The sequence below is a fragment of the Lepisma saccharinum genome, chromosome 2, assembly GCF_977018435.1.
Source record: "Lepisma saccharinum chromosome 2, izLepSacc3.1, whole genome shotgun sequence".
Classification (NCBI taxonomy): Eukaryota; Metazoa; Arthropoda; class Insecta; order Zygentoma; family Lepismatidae; genus Lepisma; species Lepisma saccharinum.
The window spans coordinates 210,649,961-210,669,910 of NC_139230.1; the positions used below are offsets into that span (position 1 = coordinate 210,649,961).

At 39.6% G+C, this 19,950-nt stretch overlaps 1 protein-coding gene across 2 annotated transcripts in view; it reads right to left on the bottom strand.

Annotated features, from left to right (window-relative positions):
- LOC145984293 (cell adhesion molecule Dscam1-like) overlaps window positions 1–19,950 on the bottom strand; it is an 875,949-nt gene that overhangs the window by 545,357 nt on the left and 310,642 nt on the right. For both annotated transcript variants that reach the window (XM_083117935.1, XM_083117934.1), the window contains exon 4: window positions 16,983–17,121. In XM_083117935.1, the coding sequence (XP_082974061.1) occupies window positions 16,983–17,049 (67 nt within the window). In that variant the 5' untranslated portion in view covers window positions 17,050–17,121. The remainder of the gene's footprint in view (window positions 1–16,982; window positions 17,122–19,950) is intronic.

Below are 19,950 nucleotides of genomic sequence, written 5' to 3' on the forward strand. Positions count from 1 at the left end.
TAACTTTTAGCTGCGAGCGGTACGAGTTCGTTGATCAAATTTTTATTTTGTTCCGTGACACTTTTAATTTCTTTACCTAGACCGCTGATGGCATGGATCACAGGTTGATCCTGACGTTTCTTCTCTTCGTAGAATCCGCGATTCTCGGATTTCCAACCTTTGAAGCGTTTCGCGAGGTAATCGCGAAGCTTGAGATTTTCGTCCTCGATTTTTCGTTTCGTCATAACGTTATTTATATACGTCGTTTCTCACAACGTTGCAACGTTTAGAAAGTCGTTGATTTTGTTTCTGTATTTTCCATCGTTGGGTTTCCTCGTCATATCGATCGTCGCGAATCCGAAATCGTCACCGTTCCAGCAAGTAGAGCAGCAGCGTTCCGAAAATTGATTGTAGTTCATGTCTCCGCCTACGTAGTCATCGTACGCGTGCTTGAGGTTGGTGTGATCTTGACGAAACAAACATATGAAATTAGCGTTGTCGCGTACTAACTGTTTTGGAATTTTGGAAAACGTTTGAGCTAGGTAGAAGCAATCCATTCCTTTGTGACGACCTTGCGTGAAAAAGTTGCGAATTTCATTTTGATTTTCCAGGATGGCGTCGTCGAACACAACGACTGAATTTTCACGACAATCGTCGAGTGGTTTTATTTCCGAGGCGAACGTTGCAATGTCCAGACCATCGTACAGTTTCATCAGTTGCTGGTATTTGGATTGGTCCAAACTTTTCGAGAACACGTACAGGTGCCTGTTCTTCCAATCTAACCAATTCGGTGCGAGGAGAAAATTGTCCACGAGCAGTGTCGTTTTCCCACACCCCGAAGGACCTACGATCAGACAGCGGATGCTGTCGGGAAGCAACTCACCGTTCTTTTTCTTCGTTTGACTTTCCGGATCCGGTAGACGCTTCACCACGTTCCACGTACTCACAAGATCACTTCGTTCGCGTCGATCCAACTCTTTTCCGGAAGTCCCAGCCATTTGACAAACAGTTTGTCACCTTTCCTACGCAATACTTTCTCGATGAGGTACGTGTCGGGGTGTTTCGTTTTAGAGAGTTCCTCTTCGTAAAATCTTCCTTTCAAAATCTCGCCGCTACTATCTTTTATTATATACGTGTGTCGGTTTCCGGGTAAAACTCGAACCACCGTAAAGAGTTCCGTGCTCCAATTTTTTGTGAACCCCTTCTCGAAGGTGCGTTTGAATTTGCTGATCCTCACCCGGTCTCCAATTTTGTATTTAGCTTTTTTTGTCGTGGGTGTGTACTTTGGACAGTAAACGGTAGAAATCAAACGCTGCTCGTCAGACTTGGTAACGTCAACTGGCTTCATGCCTATCGTTCTGTGTACCGTATCATTATAGGTGTCGACGAGTTCCGGCAGGATGTCGACCCATTTGTAATTTTCCCGAAGCGTGAATCGTTTCCACATGTGTGTTTTCAAGGTTCGATTGAATCTTTCCACGATGCTGGCTTTGATGTGACTGAAGGTCGAATAATGTCGAATGCCATGTTTTTGAATAAACTTTTGGAATACGGCGTTGTAAAATTCTTTACCGTTGTCCGTGTGCAGAAACCGAGGTCGTCTGCCGCTTTCGCGAAAAATTAATTTGAATGCTTCCGTGACGCACGATCCCGTTTTCGCCTTCAAAGGTAGAGCCCATGCGAATTTCGAAAACGTGTCTATGACGGTGAGAAGGTACTTGTTGCCCTTGTTCCATTTATGTACGTTTTTCAAATTGCCGCTGCTCATCTCCACGAGATCGCTTTGCCAGAGGTCGTCGATGCCCTTGGTTACCACAGCCAAACGTTCGTAGTTGCGGCGTGCAGGTTTATGCAATTCTTCGACGATGGCTTGCCTAGACATTTTTTGTTTAGAGATTACGTTTCAAGAGAAGCACCAGCGTGATGGGATTCAAAGAGGGTGGCACCTCGCTCGTGTTTTGAATGATCAGCTTATCGCCGGCACTCACGTCGAAAACGGTGAGATCTTCGTCTTCGTGTATTTCATATATGTTGCGCGTTTCGTTCCAACGTGCCAGAGGAATGTTTCCCGCTTTCTGGACACCACGATTCGATATTAAGGTGATGGTGGGAACGCTAGCTTTTCTGCCGTGAGACCAGTACGAAAATTCGTTTATCTGAATCGTGCCATCGAGGAGAAACTTGTAGTACGGATGATAAGGATGCAACATGTACAGTTTGTTACCTTCGACGAACGTGGAGATTCTCTGTTGATTGGGAACGCTGTTGATTTCGATGGCTTGCAAGGTGAACAATTTGGCGAATTTAGTGTCGAAGGTGACGAGATTACTGTGAACTTGTCCGAGTTTATTTTCGATGGGCAGCAAATGCTCGATGATGGTATCCGTTACGGTAGAAAACGACGGTTTGATTTTCACTTCCACGTTCAACTGCTTGTAGTTTTCGTTGAGTTCTTGCAACTTGGCACCGAAAGAGGCCAGCGTCGATTCCTGCGTGGATTCCAGCACTCCAACTTGATCTCTGACGTTGACGACGATGTTCTGAAGGTTCTCGACTTGATTCAATTTCGAGCTCTTCTCGGTAAGATCGTTCACGATGCTTCGCATCTCTGTAAACTGCGTGTGAAGGTCGGCGACGCTCTGCGAAGTGGGCAGCGTCGACACCAGCGAACTAATTTCGTCTCGAATCTGTTCCACGTTCGCCGTTTCCGTTTCCAGTCGTTTCAGCATTCGAGATATGTTTCTTTTCAAAGCGTGCAATTCTTTGGAGGTGGGGAGATTGGCCACCCTACTCTCGAGATCGCTCAACGAACTTTTGATGTCGCTCGAATCGGATAGTGCCGTCACCGCCGTTTTCAATTTTTCCAAATCTTCGCTCGAAGGCACGCTCGTCCGTAACGATTCCAAGTCACCCTGTATGTTGTCGAGTACGTGATGAAAATGAGCGAGATTCGTTTCGACGTTCAAATTTTCTAAATATTCGATCTTCTGCTGAACCGTGCTTAACGTGTCTTGAATGCTCGTCAACGCTCTCGCTTCAGCGTGAATATTTTTAATTTCTTCGTTGATCAATTCCAGAGACGCCTGAAGCGTAGCGATGGTGGTTTGAATGTGTTCGAAATCTCGATACGCCTCCAATTGAATTTTTATGTTCGCGACGCTTTTACCGATGACCTGCAGTTCGTCTGACGATGGAAGGTTCGTCATGGTATCTTCCAAAGTCTGCAACTTGGATTTAATTTCTTCCAACGTGCTGGTGAATTCTTCTTGTAATTTGGAAACGACGACGTGCAAGCGTTCTGCGTCTATATCGTTCACGACGGTTTGAAGTTCGGAGAAATTCTTTTCTATTGCGGAAGTTCGTTCTTCGATTTCGAGTTTCAATTTTTCGAAATCTTCATTTTTCGATTGAAATTGCTGTAATTTGGCCAAATCATTTTGAAGCGAATCCACGCTCAACTGTATATTTTGAACGCTGTCGTAAGAAGGTACGTCGATATAATTTTTTATCAGCGTCTTCAGTTCGGAATCGATTTTCAGAATGGGGTCGAGACATTGCGTTTGGAGCGTGGCGATTTCCGACTCTAAACTTTTGTTTAAGGTCTCCTGCAAAGCGATCAAATCGGTCCTCAACTTCTTAACTCGAATGTCCAACATGAGAATCTCTTCTGCATGGTCTACACGCTTGGTGTTGCCGAAAATGTCGTTAGGCATTTTTGGTTAACGGTTATTTATAATAGGATAGACGATTCGTAATTCTACGAAGAGAGGAATAAGTTTGTCATAATCTCCGAGGAGTTCCATGTAAAAATAATCTCCTGCAGAAACATCGTACGTAATGTTAGAAAGCATCTTGTCGTGCTTGATTCGAAAAATATTCTTGCCGGTAGAAATTTTGATTTCGCCTGCGTTTTCCGGATTCACGGTGATTTGAAGTTTCCCGTCGATCGGAATTTCGTAGAAATGTAAATTGTTATTAAAAACATAAAACATCTTACCCACATCATCATCCAATTTCGTCCATATGCTGTTGAGGTGAACGATCAGTAAACCATTAAGTTTAGATAACACGGAAGGTAAGAGGTTATTGAAATTTGGCGGTGCAGTCTCCATGTTGATCTGTTTGCGGAAGCCAAAAAGATTCATTGTTCTTGTTAGTTATTTAAGAATACAAGCGCGCGCGCGCGTGTGTGTGTGGCACATCGTTCCCCCGAGAGAGGTTTACAAAAATCACGATATACGGAGTTGGAAAATTACGATATGGCGCATTCGCTTATTACTGTTGCCAGCCGTAGGTCTCTCTCTCTCTCTTCATCTTACAGCAACGTTGGCATCTCTATTTTTTAGTTGCAGGTGGTTGCCAACACACTCTAGTTAATAATGCTACATATTATACACACACACGCACACACATACTGTGTTGCCATCCGCCCACCTCTCTTTCTTTTACGCCAGTACCAACTCTCCTTGCCCAGTATATGTAGGTTGGCAAAAATTGGTTTATGCACTGTAAGACAAGCCTCAGGCAAAGTTGCCAGCTCCTTGCTTTAGGTTAGGTTAGACCAAAAAAAAGTTGTAGGTAGGCTATCGGTTGTTTAACTCTTCCCTCTCTTTCTCTCCTCTCTCTTTTTTGTAAAAAGCTATGGTAAAAGCAGTAGGTTGGCAACCTTGCTTTATGCACTGTAAGGCAAGCCTCAAGCAAAGTTGCCAGCTCCTTGCTTTAGGTGGTTAGACCAAAAAAAAAACCTTGGTGATTTTTTTTCGAGTAAGATGTTGGCAATACTGCGAGAAAATAAGGCTTATGCCTTACAAGAGCAAACCATTAAGAAGCCTCAAGCAAGATTGCCAGCTCCTTGCTTTAGGTTAGGTTAGACCAAAAAAAACCTTGGTGATTTTTTTTCGAGTGAGGAGTTGGTAACACTGCGAGAAAATGGGGCTCATGCCTTACAAGAGAAATCCATTAAGGCGAGCCCCATTTTCGGACCGTGAACCCGGGCATTTCATCTACTCATGGTTTTTCTCAAGTTTTACTAGGCAAAGTTATTCCTGGATTTGTACACAGAATTTCGTTCTAGTTTTGTGTGTGTTAATGTCTTTGACACTTGTGATATTAATGGGACAATTTCGTTTCTTGGTTTCAATCTAGTACAATTGTAACTACCAGAATTAATTACGGAAAGGGATCATTACATGTTTAATTCAGATAGTAATTAATATTTTGCTATATTTACAAAACCTTTTAATTGGGAAGATTTTTCTGAATCCACGTATGCTCAGATAAGCTAATCTGTGCGAGACCTGCAGTGTAATGTGGGATAAGAAGCGCTTTGACGGGAATCGAACACAGAACTCCTTATTTGTAATTGCAAAAGAAAGAAAAAACTAAATTTCACCTAAAAATATCATGTTCTTCCATTTGTTCCTATTTTTACAGGGAAGTATCAGTTTCCTAATTTATGAATTACCCACGTATTCATGAAATTTTATTTTTGAAAGTTATTTTAATATTTTTATTTAATAAAATAAAACAAACGTGACAAAACCATGAAGACTGTTTACGTTACGACCAATTATTTGTGAATGAAACCTACTAAAACACGCATCCAATATTCAGTGCTCACAATATCAGCTTTAAAACAATAAATCAACTTAATTTGAAGTATAATAAAGATATGTTTCTGAAAATTTTCAGCAAATCGCCACTCTCGCATGGCAGGCGATCTGGTTAACGGACAGGAAAGCTCGGGCTCTCATATCAAGCGATCCATCGCTATATCCCATTACAACCCTTCACCGGTCCAGTGACCCGCCTGCATATACCACAAAGAGGAAGACTGAGTAATGGCATACTGAGGGTCATTACGGATAACTCAGTTTCATGAATAGACGAGATTTATAGCATGAAACGGCCTTGGTAATTTATGTTGTCATGTTGTGGGTCATTACACTAACGAAAGGAAAGTTCAAGACAAATTAATACCAAACAACGGGTTGAATACGGAAAATCTATCCTGCAACAATGTTTGCTGATAAAATCTGCAATCTCTTATTTTGCACGTCAACGTGTCTATTGATTATAATATCAAAATTATTGATAGTAACATAAGAACTTCCGGAAAATGTCCCCTCTAGAAGATTAAAGAGAAAACAAATTGAAACTAGAACACACAAAATAACCACCAAAGCTTATATTCTCTCGATTATTGAAATTTTATAGTATTTTTCCTCTGTATGTTATTGAAAAAATGTTTAAACCTCAATAATTATTTACGAAATCAGCATGTTGAAGTAGAAATCAATAAAACGATTATTATTTGCACCATTTTAAACTGAAGAACATGTTTGTTTAAGGTATAATTTTCTTAGTTTATTTTTGGAGTTCAAAACAAACCTCAAAAAATAAACTAAACATTGTACCTTAAACAAACGTGTTAAATAAGAAAATTCCCTCGTTTAAATATCTACGTAAGAATTTATATATTGAACAAACACACACGTATAGCTCATGACTTCGTCATTCATTAGTGCCACTCATTGAGTATGATTCTATTTCTGAGTTTAAGCAATACCACACAGTTCAAAATTTACATCTTAAATAGTTTGTATTTATTTAATGATGAAGATGAAGGTAAGTGACGATTAGAAGAAATAGGTACGAGTGAAGAAACACATGGAACATACATGTTTTGACAAAGATACGAACACAGGACCATCGGTAGCGGGACAACTTTACACATGTCGATACGTATAAATTACAAATTTTAATATCCTGTGTGTATTCAGTGCTGCCAATATGAAACAAAATAGTTATCACGCAGCTGGAAGATTTTGATTATTGGAAACAAATCCTTTCCTGTATTTATTTTTAAGAAATAGAATAACTAAGCAGAAAATAGGTTTCAATGAAATGCATAGTCGAAGAGAATTATTCATTTAATTATTATGAAATTTTGAAATTGTATTTAATATTGAAATTGAAGAAGAAGATCAATAAAACTGTGACATTCTTTCACGAGAATTTTATTTTGTGATTTTCGAATTTCGTTCTTTTCTGCGCAATGAGAAAACATAAAGCCAAAGCTTTGAAGTTTAGCTGAGGCTTTCGATCTTTTGGTTGGGATCTTCCGAAGAGGATGGAGAATCTTTCCTGGATTAATTACAGAAATGGGTTGTCCTCTCCAAAGGCTTTGAGAACGTCCAACTAAAACTTTCCACAAAGGAGGCTCCTTTTTGTGGGATGCCGATCTAATCCTACAATGCCGTAAGAGATTAAACAAAAGAAGTGGCGTTCAACAACAACGTTGCTAAGGAAATTTTCTTCCCAGGCGTGAAAACATTTCCGTTCTTCAGTCTCGTACGCAGTCAGTGTTGAACATCGAACAAAGCTTGAGAAATAAGCGGTTTTACGATTGTTTAACAAACCTGTAGATGCAGAAAACGTATTTAAAAGACGTCATCCAAGCAGCTAGAGATACGAGTTATAATAGTGATAGAGTAGAGGAAGTTATAAAACTTGATTTTTATATTTAAAGGTAAAAGAAATATTGAAAGATGGATCTTCAAATCCATATGATTATATAAACAGTTTTACAACCTTTGAGACGCGAATCGGTAGCGGTAAATTACGTAATATAAAAATGTAATACATCAAGATATATCCCATTTTTCTTTGAACTCACCACTACAGTTTCCATCTCAACGGATGCGAAACTGTTCACACGCATAAACACACACACATCTAATTCGGATTTAAGATCACATTATTAGGCCCTTCGAAACAAAATATAAATAAGCGTTGTTCTTGTGTGTGTGTTTAAGTTAATCTACATCTTTGAATCGTAGTGTGAAAATAAAGGACAAAGACTTTCAAAAGTATTGGAATTGTTCTAATGTTGCAAGGCTACTGTATTAATAAATACCTCATGTGAAACCTTGCTTTCCACTTTATGGCAAATGTCAGCATTTATGACCAATTTGTATAATCCTGCTAGTTTTCAACGAAGATATATACTATAGCTCGACCACAAGGAAAAAAAACCTTCCGTCCAAAGCGTTCGCGCAACTTTCCTGCCGTTATCGGTGTTCGGGGCAGTGTTGCCAGGTCAGATTTGAAAAATTCGGGAGATTGTTCCTTGGAAACCAGAAATTCTGCTACAAAATCAGATGATCTAATAGTAGCGGATGAACGACGTTCTTGGGGGGGGGCGGCATAGTTGTGCGCACGGGGGGGGGGCAAGGGGAGTGGCGCGCATTGTTTACGGTGTAAACGTCAGATACTTTTGTAACAATGGTGCTAAACCCAGCACCCTGTGTTTGGCGAAAATATACCGAAGATCTCCATTTCAGGAGTGGACATGTTTCAAACAAAAGAAAGTAAACCGCCCGAAGGAACGGATAGGGAACATCTCTTCCGCATTTTCCGGTTAGAGGGTGCGTGGAAAACACCCTCAAATTTGCCCTTTCACAGCACCGACACAAGGGGTTTGCGATGCCTCTATTATCGCGAAGGAATTTTTATGACAGGAAATGGTAGAAAATTGTGTTCACAGATGAAGCTAACATGCCGCCTTTAATTGTCGGCGATTTTCCACAATCTTTCAAGTCGAATGCTAACAATAACAAATGAATTTGCCTTCTGCTGGTGTTCGGTGTACAGTTATCGATAGGGGTGGGCACGCGTGCTGCACCATAATGAAAAAAATGCATTACGTATGTGAAATATATTTGGTGAATTAGACAGCATGTAATGTAGTAAAAGTAATAAAATAATTTCCTAGCACAATTGAGTAGCGTTTGACATAATTTCACAGTTCAAACAGCACTTTTCACGGCTGAGTGGAGTTCCACTCCATATCGCCCCTCCATGTTCAAGTAAAGATGAGCAGGAAACGTGTTTTTGAGCTGGCCGTTGGAGGTTCTATAGCAATAGTTTATTAAGGAATTCTCCCGAGAAATCAATAGGCCTGGCAACGCTGACGTAAGCCGGCTGAATGTTCCTTCTCCCCTGCCCTTTCCCGCACCCGCCGGCGCGATGTGCTTCTGCGCAGGTTTTTTTTGCTTGTGGTTCCACTATAGTTTTGTCGCGATGAGAAACAACGTAAACTAGACAATGCATCAGTCACCAGATTATACCATGCTCTTTGTATGTATAAGTATAGTGCGTCGCTTTTCTGCCACTTTTGGATAATTGCAACGAATAAGATGAATAACGATTAGCCGAGATGAAATTGTTGAAGGGACACTCACAAATAACACCCATGCCAAGGCTGAGATTCGAACTGAAAACTTTGGTGGAGACATTGAAAATCCATCACTTAACTCGCTAGGTCACAGCGCTAGCTATGCTTTTTGTAGATCTGGAGTTCGTTATCATACCAACTAGCTGCACGCTGGAATACTGCTTGTCATATCATTTAGAATGAAAATCTGAAGTTGTAACTAATTATTAGAAAATTTGGTCTGACAGAGAGGCTATAAAAGTTTATACGTAATATCGTTGAACTTATTAATGAACTCCTGAAATGTGAAAAGTATTTCATTTAAAAGAAATACGTGAAAATATGCATAACAAATCTTAGATGTACGGGCACATGAATTGTGAGAAATAAAGATGGAAAATTACTTATCGATTCTACATCTTAATAGTTCATCTCAAATGAAGCTCGGATTTAGAGATTTTGCCGTTCTTTTTTCTCATTGTCTTGGAGGCATGTGATGGAGGGAGTTAGATGGATTTTAAAGAACTCCTTTTTCCATTGTGTCAGAAGGGCTGGATCAATGCGAGCTGGCCATTTGAAGAAAATTACTTGGTAGGAACGGAAGATAGGCCCATTCCACATTTTCTCTTGAAACATAGTCATAGTCTCGTCATATTATATTTTCAATTTATGTAAAATCGGGATAAATCAACAAAAATAATGCAACCATTCTGTTTATAATCACAATATTTTTCAAAGACTAAATGTACTAAACTTAAATTGTACCAGAAGTACCAAACGGAATGTACTTCTGGTACATTGTTGTACTAAACATTGGTTCCATTTCGCATCCAAGTTTTAATTATGTAAATGAGAGTCAAATTGATAAGCTAGAAACAAATTTTGAAACATATTTAACAGTAATCAATTAGGACAACTTTCAAACAATAAAATATTATAATCGAATCCATTATATTTATTCGAAAAAAGCATGTCTTTAGGAGACATTTCTTATCTAATGAAACTACAATGAAGCATCGCGTAATGTGATATTTTGCAGTGCTTGGTTGGTATGAAAATATAAGTTTTCTGCGGACGTTTGGGTAAATGTGGCCTAGGTTAATTTCATACACATGCATACAAACATGCGTTTCTAAAGTTCACATATCAACTTGTTTCAAATAAACACAAAATAGTACAATTGTTCCACCGAAATAGCCCCCAGGAGCGACTGAGCCTTTCAAGCAACAACAATGAGGCAACTGTTTGCGAGACAATTTGAACAACTCGCCGCCTGGAACATGATGTCATGAAAATTACTAGAATTTCCACTGACAAACTCAACTTCTTTCTTATTCCGGCGTTGCTATTTTGGTGGAGATGTTATTGTCATATAGTTTGAATGTTTGTGCTTTTGTAATGAACGAACTGAGCCACCTGTATCTTGTCGAAAGCCATGAAAAAAAAGCATAATCGTTATCACGTTTCCGACATATCATCACATCATGATATTTGTCAACTAATTATGTTCTTATTCATACATACGGAAGATCATATACATACAATATAAATTATACCTACTAGCAATAACAGTTGATTATCTCTCACAGTCTTCATAATGAATTCATTGTGATTGAAAACAAGGTGACCGAAGAGCTTAATCCTTATTCCATTTAAACGTAGTTGTAGTCTAGCAAAAAAGTGACGAAATGTGGTCAAATTGTAATACGAATCCAGAAACCTTGAATTTACAACGTGTTTTGCTACCCACTATATGTGGGTGATGTTCAAATGCAAGACATACTCATGAAAATCAAATGTGACATTTTAGTTCAAACGCTAAGAAAAAAAACTATTCTTCTGTCCCGGGAATCCCCGAACGAAAACAATTCTCTGCGCAAGTAGTGACGCGAGAAGGCTCCACCAATGAACACATGAGAGGGAACGAGTTTGCGTGGGGGACGGAGAAGCGACTACAGCTACATTCTGTCCCAGGAACTTGTGGAGTACATGGCGGCAGAGAAGGAGGAGGATGAGTGCGCAGAGCGAAGCATTACATGCTGCTGCGAAGGCTGGTAACGGCAGACGCTTTTACCCCTCCACGCAATCCCGTTCCCTCTCACGTGTTCATTTGTGGAGCCGTTTCGCGTCACTACTTGCGAAGAGACTTGTTTTCGTTTGCTTGCTCCAGAGATAGCCGGGATAGAGTATACAAGTATTTTGAACGTTTACTGCTTCGCTCCACCCACTCTCTTTCTCCCCTTCTCTGCCGCTATGCGCGGCCTTGGTCCAGAGATTCCCAGGATAAAGTATAAATGTAGTTTAGTAATAATATTTTAGCCACCAAGAATGATAAAATTCCTACGTTAAGAATGCGGTGCAAATTAAATTTTGTTTAAGAAAGTATAGTAAAATATTCCCCTTTGCTTTGCACCACGCCATGAAGGCGTATAGGGAATGTGGAGTTAGGTCCCCTCACTTATTTACAAAACAATATCCACTTTAAATGATACCAAGGAGAATTTTGGTGCATTGATTTCGCAAAATGAGGCAAAAGAACGAAAATTTAAGAGTACTGGAACAATTCATGCAAGAAAACAGACTAGTACAATTGAGAGAACTTCAAAGCAAGGAGGAAATTGAGGATCGATTCCTATGTCTTAGTTGGATGCCCGTCCAAATTAAATAACCATACAGATTTTTACAGAACCAGGACAAGAGACAATCAGCGCCATTCGATTGGAGAGCAATCGACCAATAGCATCTGAGGTTCGACAAGAGAAACTTCTCGAGAGAAAAGATAAGAAAGGATAAAGATGCTGGCCACAAAGTTGAAAGTTGAAATGAATCTTTGTTTCGAAAAGAAGAAGTTCGCCGAGACTGGTTATTCATCATTGCTGGCTGGGACAATAAAGGAGGGTCATGGAATACAACTTCTGAAATATAAGCTGCTGCTTCGCTCTTGACAATTGGAAATCCATGGCATGAGTGCGAGCCAAACGCTTTAAAACTGTCACTGCAGTCGGTTGTCTACTGAATGTAGAGTTTTCGTTTATGCTGGAAAATCTATTACTTCGAGTAGAAACCCACAGGTTGCTTGTAAACGGTTCTGCCAACCCCAAAGCTAACGCATGGGGACGGAGGGTTGTAGGGGGCACGGTCGCTTATAAGGGATGTACTCGATGATCGCAGCTCTATTCAACGCGCGATAATGAAGATAGCGGAGAATAGGCCATTAGTATGTTATGGAGGTGATGAAAATACTGCATGTAAGAAAACCGTCTGATACATCACTGGAGAGGACGATTAAGCAATGAATGATACCAACAGCAGGTAGAACTAGTAGCTAACAATTTTAATAAAGACATTAACTTGTTTTGATTTTTGTTATTTAGTGTCGCTTTTCTGCCACAATTAACTAAGAAACTAACTAAGAAAGAAAGATAGTGTATTTTAATATTGCATGTTAATAATAATAATAATAATAATAATAATAATAATAAAGAACCACTGTCACCACATTCAGATATAGCAGATAGTAGTATATTCTACATAAAGAAGCAGAGATAAACTAAAAACTGTAGTAGGGGGATTTTCAGGTAAAAAATAATGTTATTTGTTTTAAAATTTAAAAAAAAAATAGTTTTGTTGTTTTATCTCTTGGAGTACTACTGTTAATAATTATTAGATGTTGTTTATTTTTATTATTTATAAGTTATAATTCTATTGGCATAATTTTGTTACTTCGCATACGAGCTACTTTGTTGATTGATTCATATGGCCGGGATTCGAACCGGGCACCCCTTGCGTCGTAGCGCGCTGTGCTAACCATTGCGCTACGGAGATAGAGAACCACTTTCTTGTAATGCAGCTTGACATGAATTATGTAATGTTATCGGCTCTTATTCAATATCTTGGGTTGAATTCTCATTGAACACATATTCTTCAGTGGTATGGACCATCATTAATGTATAGCTTCGGTACAGACATTCTATCTTGTCTAGACTTGCAACAAATATTGGGACACTTTCTACAGTTTAACTATTCTTGTTTCCTTCTCTTTTCGTGCATTCGTATGTGTCTTTTCATTGGCAATAACCATTCACACGATATACTTTCTTTGTTGTACACGCACATGAATAAATTTATAATTACGTATATATCTATAGAAACCCCCCAAAGCACATGTTCACATATAAAGTTAGAAATTATACAACTCAATGTAAATATATCAGGAATTCATGTCATAAAGATTTCTGGAGCCCAAATAGATGGTTCAAGGCGACGAGCTGAAATACGTGACGGTTGTTCTTCATAATTCAAACAGTATCTTCTTTCAAAATTCGTGCATAAGATGCAACAATATAGACATACATCAGTGAACTTGTGGAGTTTGGAGAGTTTGGAAACGCATTTATTTGCCATTTCGGTATAATGCAGGGCAGTTACGAAGCCCAGCTTGAACTCGATGTCGAGCATTACCCATCAACAATGCAAAAGTTGACGCATCAAGGCAACTGATAACTTCGGTGTTCGTGAACACATTTCAGCTGCCGCGTCGTCATTACCTCGAAACAGTTCTCCTCGGCCATATCTCACTTTCGAGAGCCAGCTCACTTTCAATACGAGCCCGATCAGATACTTAGCTGAAAATTGCACATCAGCCCTGGACTGTGAAAGAAAGCAAAAGAGGAAAGATTTCAAATTTTTTCCCCAAATCGATCCATTTCCATGCTGCTGAAAGTCTCCTCAGAATATACTCTGTCCTAACTATCTCTGGAGAAAGCAAAGGAAAACAAGTCTTTGCGCAAGTAGTGGTGACACAGGATGGCTCCACCAATATATACGTGAGAGGGAACGGGATTACGTGGAGGGGGGAAAACGACTGCAGTTACCAACCTTCGCAGCAGCGTGTACTGCTTCTCTCTGCCCACTCCACCCCCTTCTCTGCCGCTATGCTCAGCTTTGCTCCAGAGATAGCCGGGACAGAGTATAAGTGATCAAATCGTAGCCCCTTTGATTTAACAAAACGTCATGGAAAGAACGTGCCATTTCTCCTAAGCTTTCTCTACTATTTTACAAAATATTACTAGTTTTCCTGTGATTTTATTTAAATTTTGTTGGATTGATCAAAGTTACCAGAGCTATAGATATTATCAGAGTACATAAATTTTACTGTGTAGAAATTTAATTTTAATTTTCACTAAACATAGAAAACCAAAACCACCCCCGTGTAATATACCATGCGTTTACAGCAGAGGGGATGTCAGGTAGGACCCCCACACATTATCGATCTCGGCAATAGTAGAGGTGATGTGATCAGCATCAGGTTGTGGCAACCTTTACCGCCCCCGGATTACCCTAAAGTACCGATTGATTATAGGCTGGGTGAACCCCAGACCTGTTCCATTCAGGGATATGGATGGAAATATTCCCAGCTGAAATCATCCACCTCGGGAATCGAACCCGGGTATCCCGTGTAGCAGTCAGACTCCCTGCCAGCTGGACCTTCGCGTCTCTAAACACATGTTTTGAATATATATATAGCCTTTAGTTAAAGAAACATTTGATCCGTATAGTAGTCCATTAAATTATGTAATATATCGAATGTGTATCTAACCTAACCATGAACAATTATGGGAATAAGAGTTTGTATAATAATTTACGAATTAGTAGGGAACATATATGTTAGAGCGCCTAATCCTGTAGCGATCGCCTTTAGGGTGATAGGTTCCAGGTTCGATTCCTCAGTGTTGACACAGCATCGCGAGGACTAATCAACAGTAACGGACTCCGGACTCGAAAGCCACACACAAGAGGCGATGGGACTCTATACGCTGACTATGCCTTACTCTATGAAAAGCTGCTTAGCAGGCCTAGACCTTCAAAAAGTTGTTGCACCAGGGATTGTTTTAGAATTTTAAATACATATAAGTTATTTTTGAAAAAGTGAAATCCATTATTTGTTTGACGAAAACGAGGAAATATATCACTGAAGTCTATTGTTAACGTATTAGAAAAAACAAACTTGGAGGAGACATTTAGTATTGTGGATTTTATTTTTTGCGTTATTTTACATAGCGAACTTGCTGTGTCGTGGTATATTGTTTAGGATAACTGGTTGAGAAGTGTGCTGGATTCGAATCCCCCGTATGACGTCGATAGTTTTTGATAAAGCTAACACCTACTTCATCATTCCAAGCTTAATGATATATCTAAAGAGGTAGACAAGTGACGTAAAATTATTAGAATACAAATGTATAAATAACAAAAGAAAGTTAATTATATTCATATTTAACTATAGTGTAACGGCGAATAAAGAAATACCAGCTAACTTCAAAGAGATTCATTGATTGATTGATTTGCTTTACTTTACTTGGCTTTTTGTGCCACCTTTGGCTAATTTGCGAATATAAGGATGAGTGATGACATGATGAAATTGATAAATGGACATTCACAAACATCCATGCCTAGACCGAGATTCGAACCCGGGACCCCTGGCGTCGTAGGGCGATATGGTAACCACTCCGCCACGGGGCCGGCAACTTCAAAGAGAAAACCCAAGTGAATGTGCATTTGAATAAACTGAATTAATGGATGGATTATTATTGATACAAATATGCTATATCTGAGAAATTTGTATTTAATCATAAACGCGTGAGAGAGGGAAATAAGATATTACAAAGAAATAGGAATTAAATTAAAATTTGGCTAGTATAGTTTCTGTAAAGAAATATGATATCTCCACGCTCTTGAAATCATGTCGATATAATCTTTTCCTTAAAATACGCTCCCGGCTCACGTACGGACGTCGAGCGCTATTTTTAAAGCGTAACCTACAAGCACGAGAGAGGATCCTGTAATCGTTTTGCCGGCCAGGGCAACGTGTAGCAAGCAATCTGTTATCTAGCTTCGAGAAAGCCGAACGAGAACTTCCCCAAAAGCCCAAACGCTGCTATTACTTTTCCCGCTCGACAGTGTTTCCCCAACTTCGCTCCGAATGGCTGTGCACATAAACCATGCAGTAAGCTAGCGGTCGAATGGCTTGAGGAAGAGCAAAGAAAAGGGGGGCCCCGCCCCCCCGTTCCCACACCACATCAGTCTACCTCATTTGCTTCCAGACATGCAAACTTTACAAGTTCCTGTGACAAACTTATCCTTAACTGATTCGGAAGTAAAAGGGGGTTGGTTTCACCATTTGTCTTTTTCTTCATCCCCTGTTCCTAGCCGTTAGGCGTGCATCGATCCAAGGGTAAGATGAAGACAAAGCGGGGCTAGTTGGGTAATCAACACCGCCAAATTCACCACCTCGGAGTTGGCGGGAAGTCCTGTGAGGTTCTGCTGTCCAACTTTGCCTTCCACACCCAATTCCCGAAATGCTTTCAATCGAAAGGCGGAGTCTGCAGCGCTTCCTAAATGCTATCACCGGAATTGAAACAGAATTCTGTTATGTCCTCTGGACAAATTGACGCAGCTATCGGCAACCTAGTCCAGCGCATTCAAAACGGATGATTCAAGAACACAGAGAGAGAGAGATGACTTTCGTTTACCTTTATGAAACATAACGTATCAACGTAAGTAGACAAATTTCTATTTTCGTAGATGATGAACACTTTTCTACTTTTTCTGGTACACAATAACATATGCCACATACCAATCACCGGGAGTGTTCCCAAACATGTTTTCATGTTTTCTAAAATTTGGTAGTATACAAGAACAAATAGAGAATTAAACAACACACACACACACATATGAGAAATCTTACAGAAGACACTTCTTGTACAAATATAATCATACAAGTACTTACCAGCTTGGATGAAGGTGGTGGCAATAAACAGAATCCTCTCAATTGAAGAGAAGCAATCTGTACCCATGTCGGAACAGATCTGATTAGCGTCAGAACTTCATGACTGGATTATTTCAACCGCGGAGTACAGCACATATATCTGTAAAGAGAGAAAACTATTTAAAACTAACTATCTAAGGAAGAAACGCAACTGCTTATTCCATACTGGCAAAATTAATTTCAACTTTGAAGGAATTACAAGAACAACTGTTGGGAAAAGTGAGCCATTTTCTATCCAAAGGCTACAACAGGAAGAAGACACATCTCCTTAGCAATAATATCTCCATAAGAAGGATATTTCAGAATGCAGGCTTTATTGACAATTGTAGATAGATAAACATTTAAACTGATAACGTAAAAAATGTATGATTAAAGAGAGATTCCATGAATCGTTTCATTAGTTGAAAACAACCATAAGCCTGAAAATTGTACCTGTAATTAAATTATTTTTTGTAATATTCAATAATTATAAGAATGCATTATTTGCTTCAATGTCTGGTTATATCTGAATCTTTACAATTTCGAAGTAAATAGCATCAATGCCTGGCTTTCAGTTGTAGTTCATGAACTTCTGGTGTGTGTGGTGAGGAGAAACAATGATTTGGCCAGAGCTCAATTAAGCTTATGAAGAGTTTGATTTTGAAATAACAAATGCCAATGTAACCTCACACGGTTCAGTTGTTCAAATACGCAACAGAATGCCACATGCGATACAGATAAACATAAATTATTTATAACATTTAATACATATGTTAATTTGAATCCTGCCAATAATTAGAAAAATATTTAGTTTACTAACATATTCAATGAACAAGTTCGTACATCAATTATGTTATTACAATTTTGTTCCCTATTAACATTATTAATGTACCTATAAAACTTCTAAAATATACCTTCTCGGAGTTCAGTTGTTATTGTATATTATAGTTTTATTCATTAAAAACTTATACTCTGTCCCGGGAATCTCTGGAGCGAGAAATCGCAAGCAAGTCTCTGCGCAAGTAATGACTGGAGAGGGTTCAACCAATGAACATATACGAAGGAACGGAATTGCTTGGAGGGGGAAAGTGACGGCAGTTACCAGCCTTTGCGCAGCGAGTACTGCTTCGCTCCGCCAACTCCCCTTCTTCACCCTTATGCGCGATCCCGGTTATCTATGGAGCAAGGCCGCGCATAATGGCAGAGAAGGGGAATAATCGAGTGGGCAGAGCGAAGCAGTACACGCTGCTGGGAAGGCTGATAACAGCAGTCGCTTTCCCCAGCCACGCAATCCCGTTCCCTCTCACGTGTTCATTGGTCGAGCCGTCTCACGTCACTACTTGCGCAGAGACTTATTTTCGTTCGCTTGCTACACAGATATCCGAAACAGCGTATAGATTATTGCTTTATTCACTAACAACTAACAGCATGTAGATCGCAATGTCTCCAAATCTCTCCTATCACAGTATAATAACAAAGGTTAGTTGCACTCCCTTTCATCACAAGCAAAGACCTTGCTACCTATTTTAATGTAATTTGTCTTAAATCACTGTAATACATCAATTCTTCAGGATTGGTTACCTGCACGCACCATTTCGTTTACAGCTAAATGTAAGCGCCAAGAAATTAGAACCATATGTTAGTGGCAAACGCCTAAGTTTCTGATTGATGTGATTCCAACCGAGTGTTTAATTTACTGTGGCATCAGAATTGGAGTTTCGAAACAGCAACTTGGGTTCTTGCAGGAACTTCTGACTTCCCTGATCCCTCTCCCAGTTTGTCTCAAGTTGGTCGGATGATTGCTGTCAGGGAAGAAATGAATCCCCATAACTAACATCCTAACTTCCGACTTGCCACCGAGTGAAAGCCGGCTGCAGCACTGCGTGGAATGGGAAGAATTTTCATTAGAGTGACCTCCAGAATCTGGAATGCGATTTCAAAGCTTGGTATCATGTATTTGGCGGTTTTCAAAACTTCTTTCGGGAAGGGAGCGAAGCAGAAAATTGTCTAACAGCTTCTTCAGAGGAATGTTTACCACAATGGGTAAACACTCTCACCCGAAATCACGCTCACACTTGTCCACCATGTTTTCTTTCGATGGCACTCGCATCAAGTGACAGAACCATTGCCAAGAAAAGGTAATCGGGAGATGAGAATAATTAGTGGAGAGAGCAGTTGCATTTATTATACCGCTCTAATATTAAATATTAAAGTTGGATGCATTTATCTAGTATATCCTTAATACTGCATGCATTGATGTATTCATAATAATTATACATTTTTGTAGAAGAAATGTTCTTAGTACATTAATAACTTAACAACAAAATACATAAAAACAAAGAACAATAAAATAACGTCATTGAAGGCTAATCAACAATAGACATAAAATATAAACAATAGAAAAAAAACGTTCTTGTCATAACGGCTAGGTTTGTGTGTAACGTATTCTATCTAATGATGATAAATCACGTATCTCTAGAGCAGTGATTCCCAACGTGTGTGCCGCGCCACGTGTGTCGCAAAACTTCGTAGACTTTGTGATATTGCTGGTAAGAATGGTTCAATGATTCCGTAACTGTCTCATCTTCAACTTTCCTTCCTCCTGAAGTTAAATAACACCAGAACCCGGACAAAAGACATTACGACTGCCAGCCTACAAGCAACTGACTTGTGAAGGCAAGTTGTGCTGTTGCCAAGTCGAACGTCAGTCACCACTCGCACTATGGCCAACTCGTACGTTAGTGTGCTGCGGGATCTCACTACATAGTATAGTGCGCCGTGAGCAAAAAAAGTTGGGAATCACTGATCTAGAGGTTAAAATGTACACACATAACGTTAATTATAATCTGATATAAAGGTAGAAAAGGTGAAGTTCCCCCGTGCATAGCACCGTGCCATGAAGGAACATTCAAATTCAAATTCAAATTCAAATTCTTTATTTGCGTGGGCG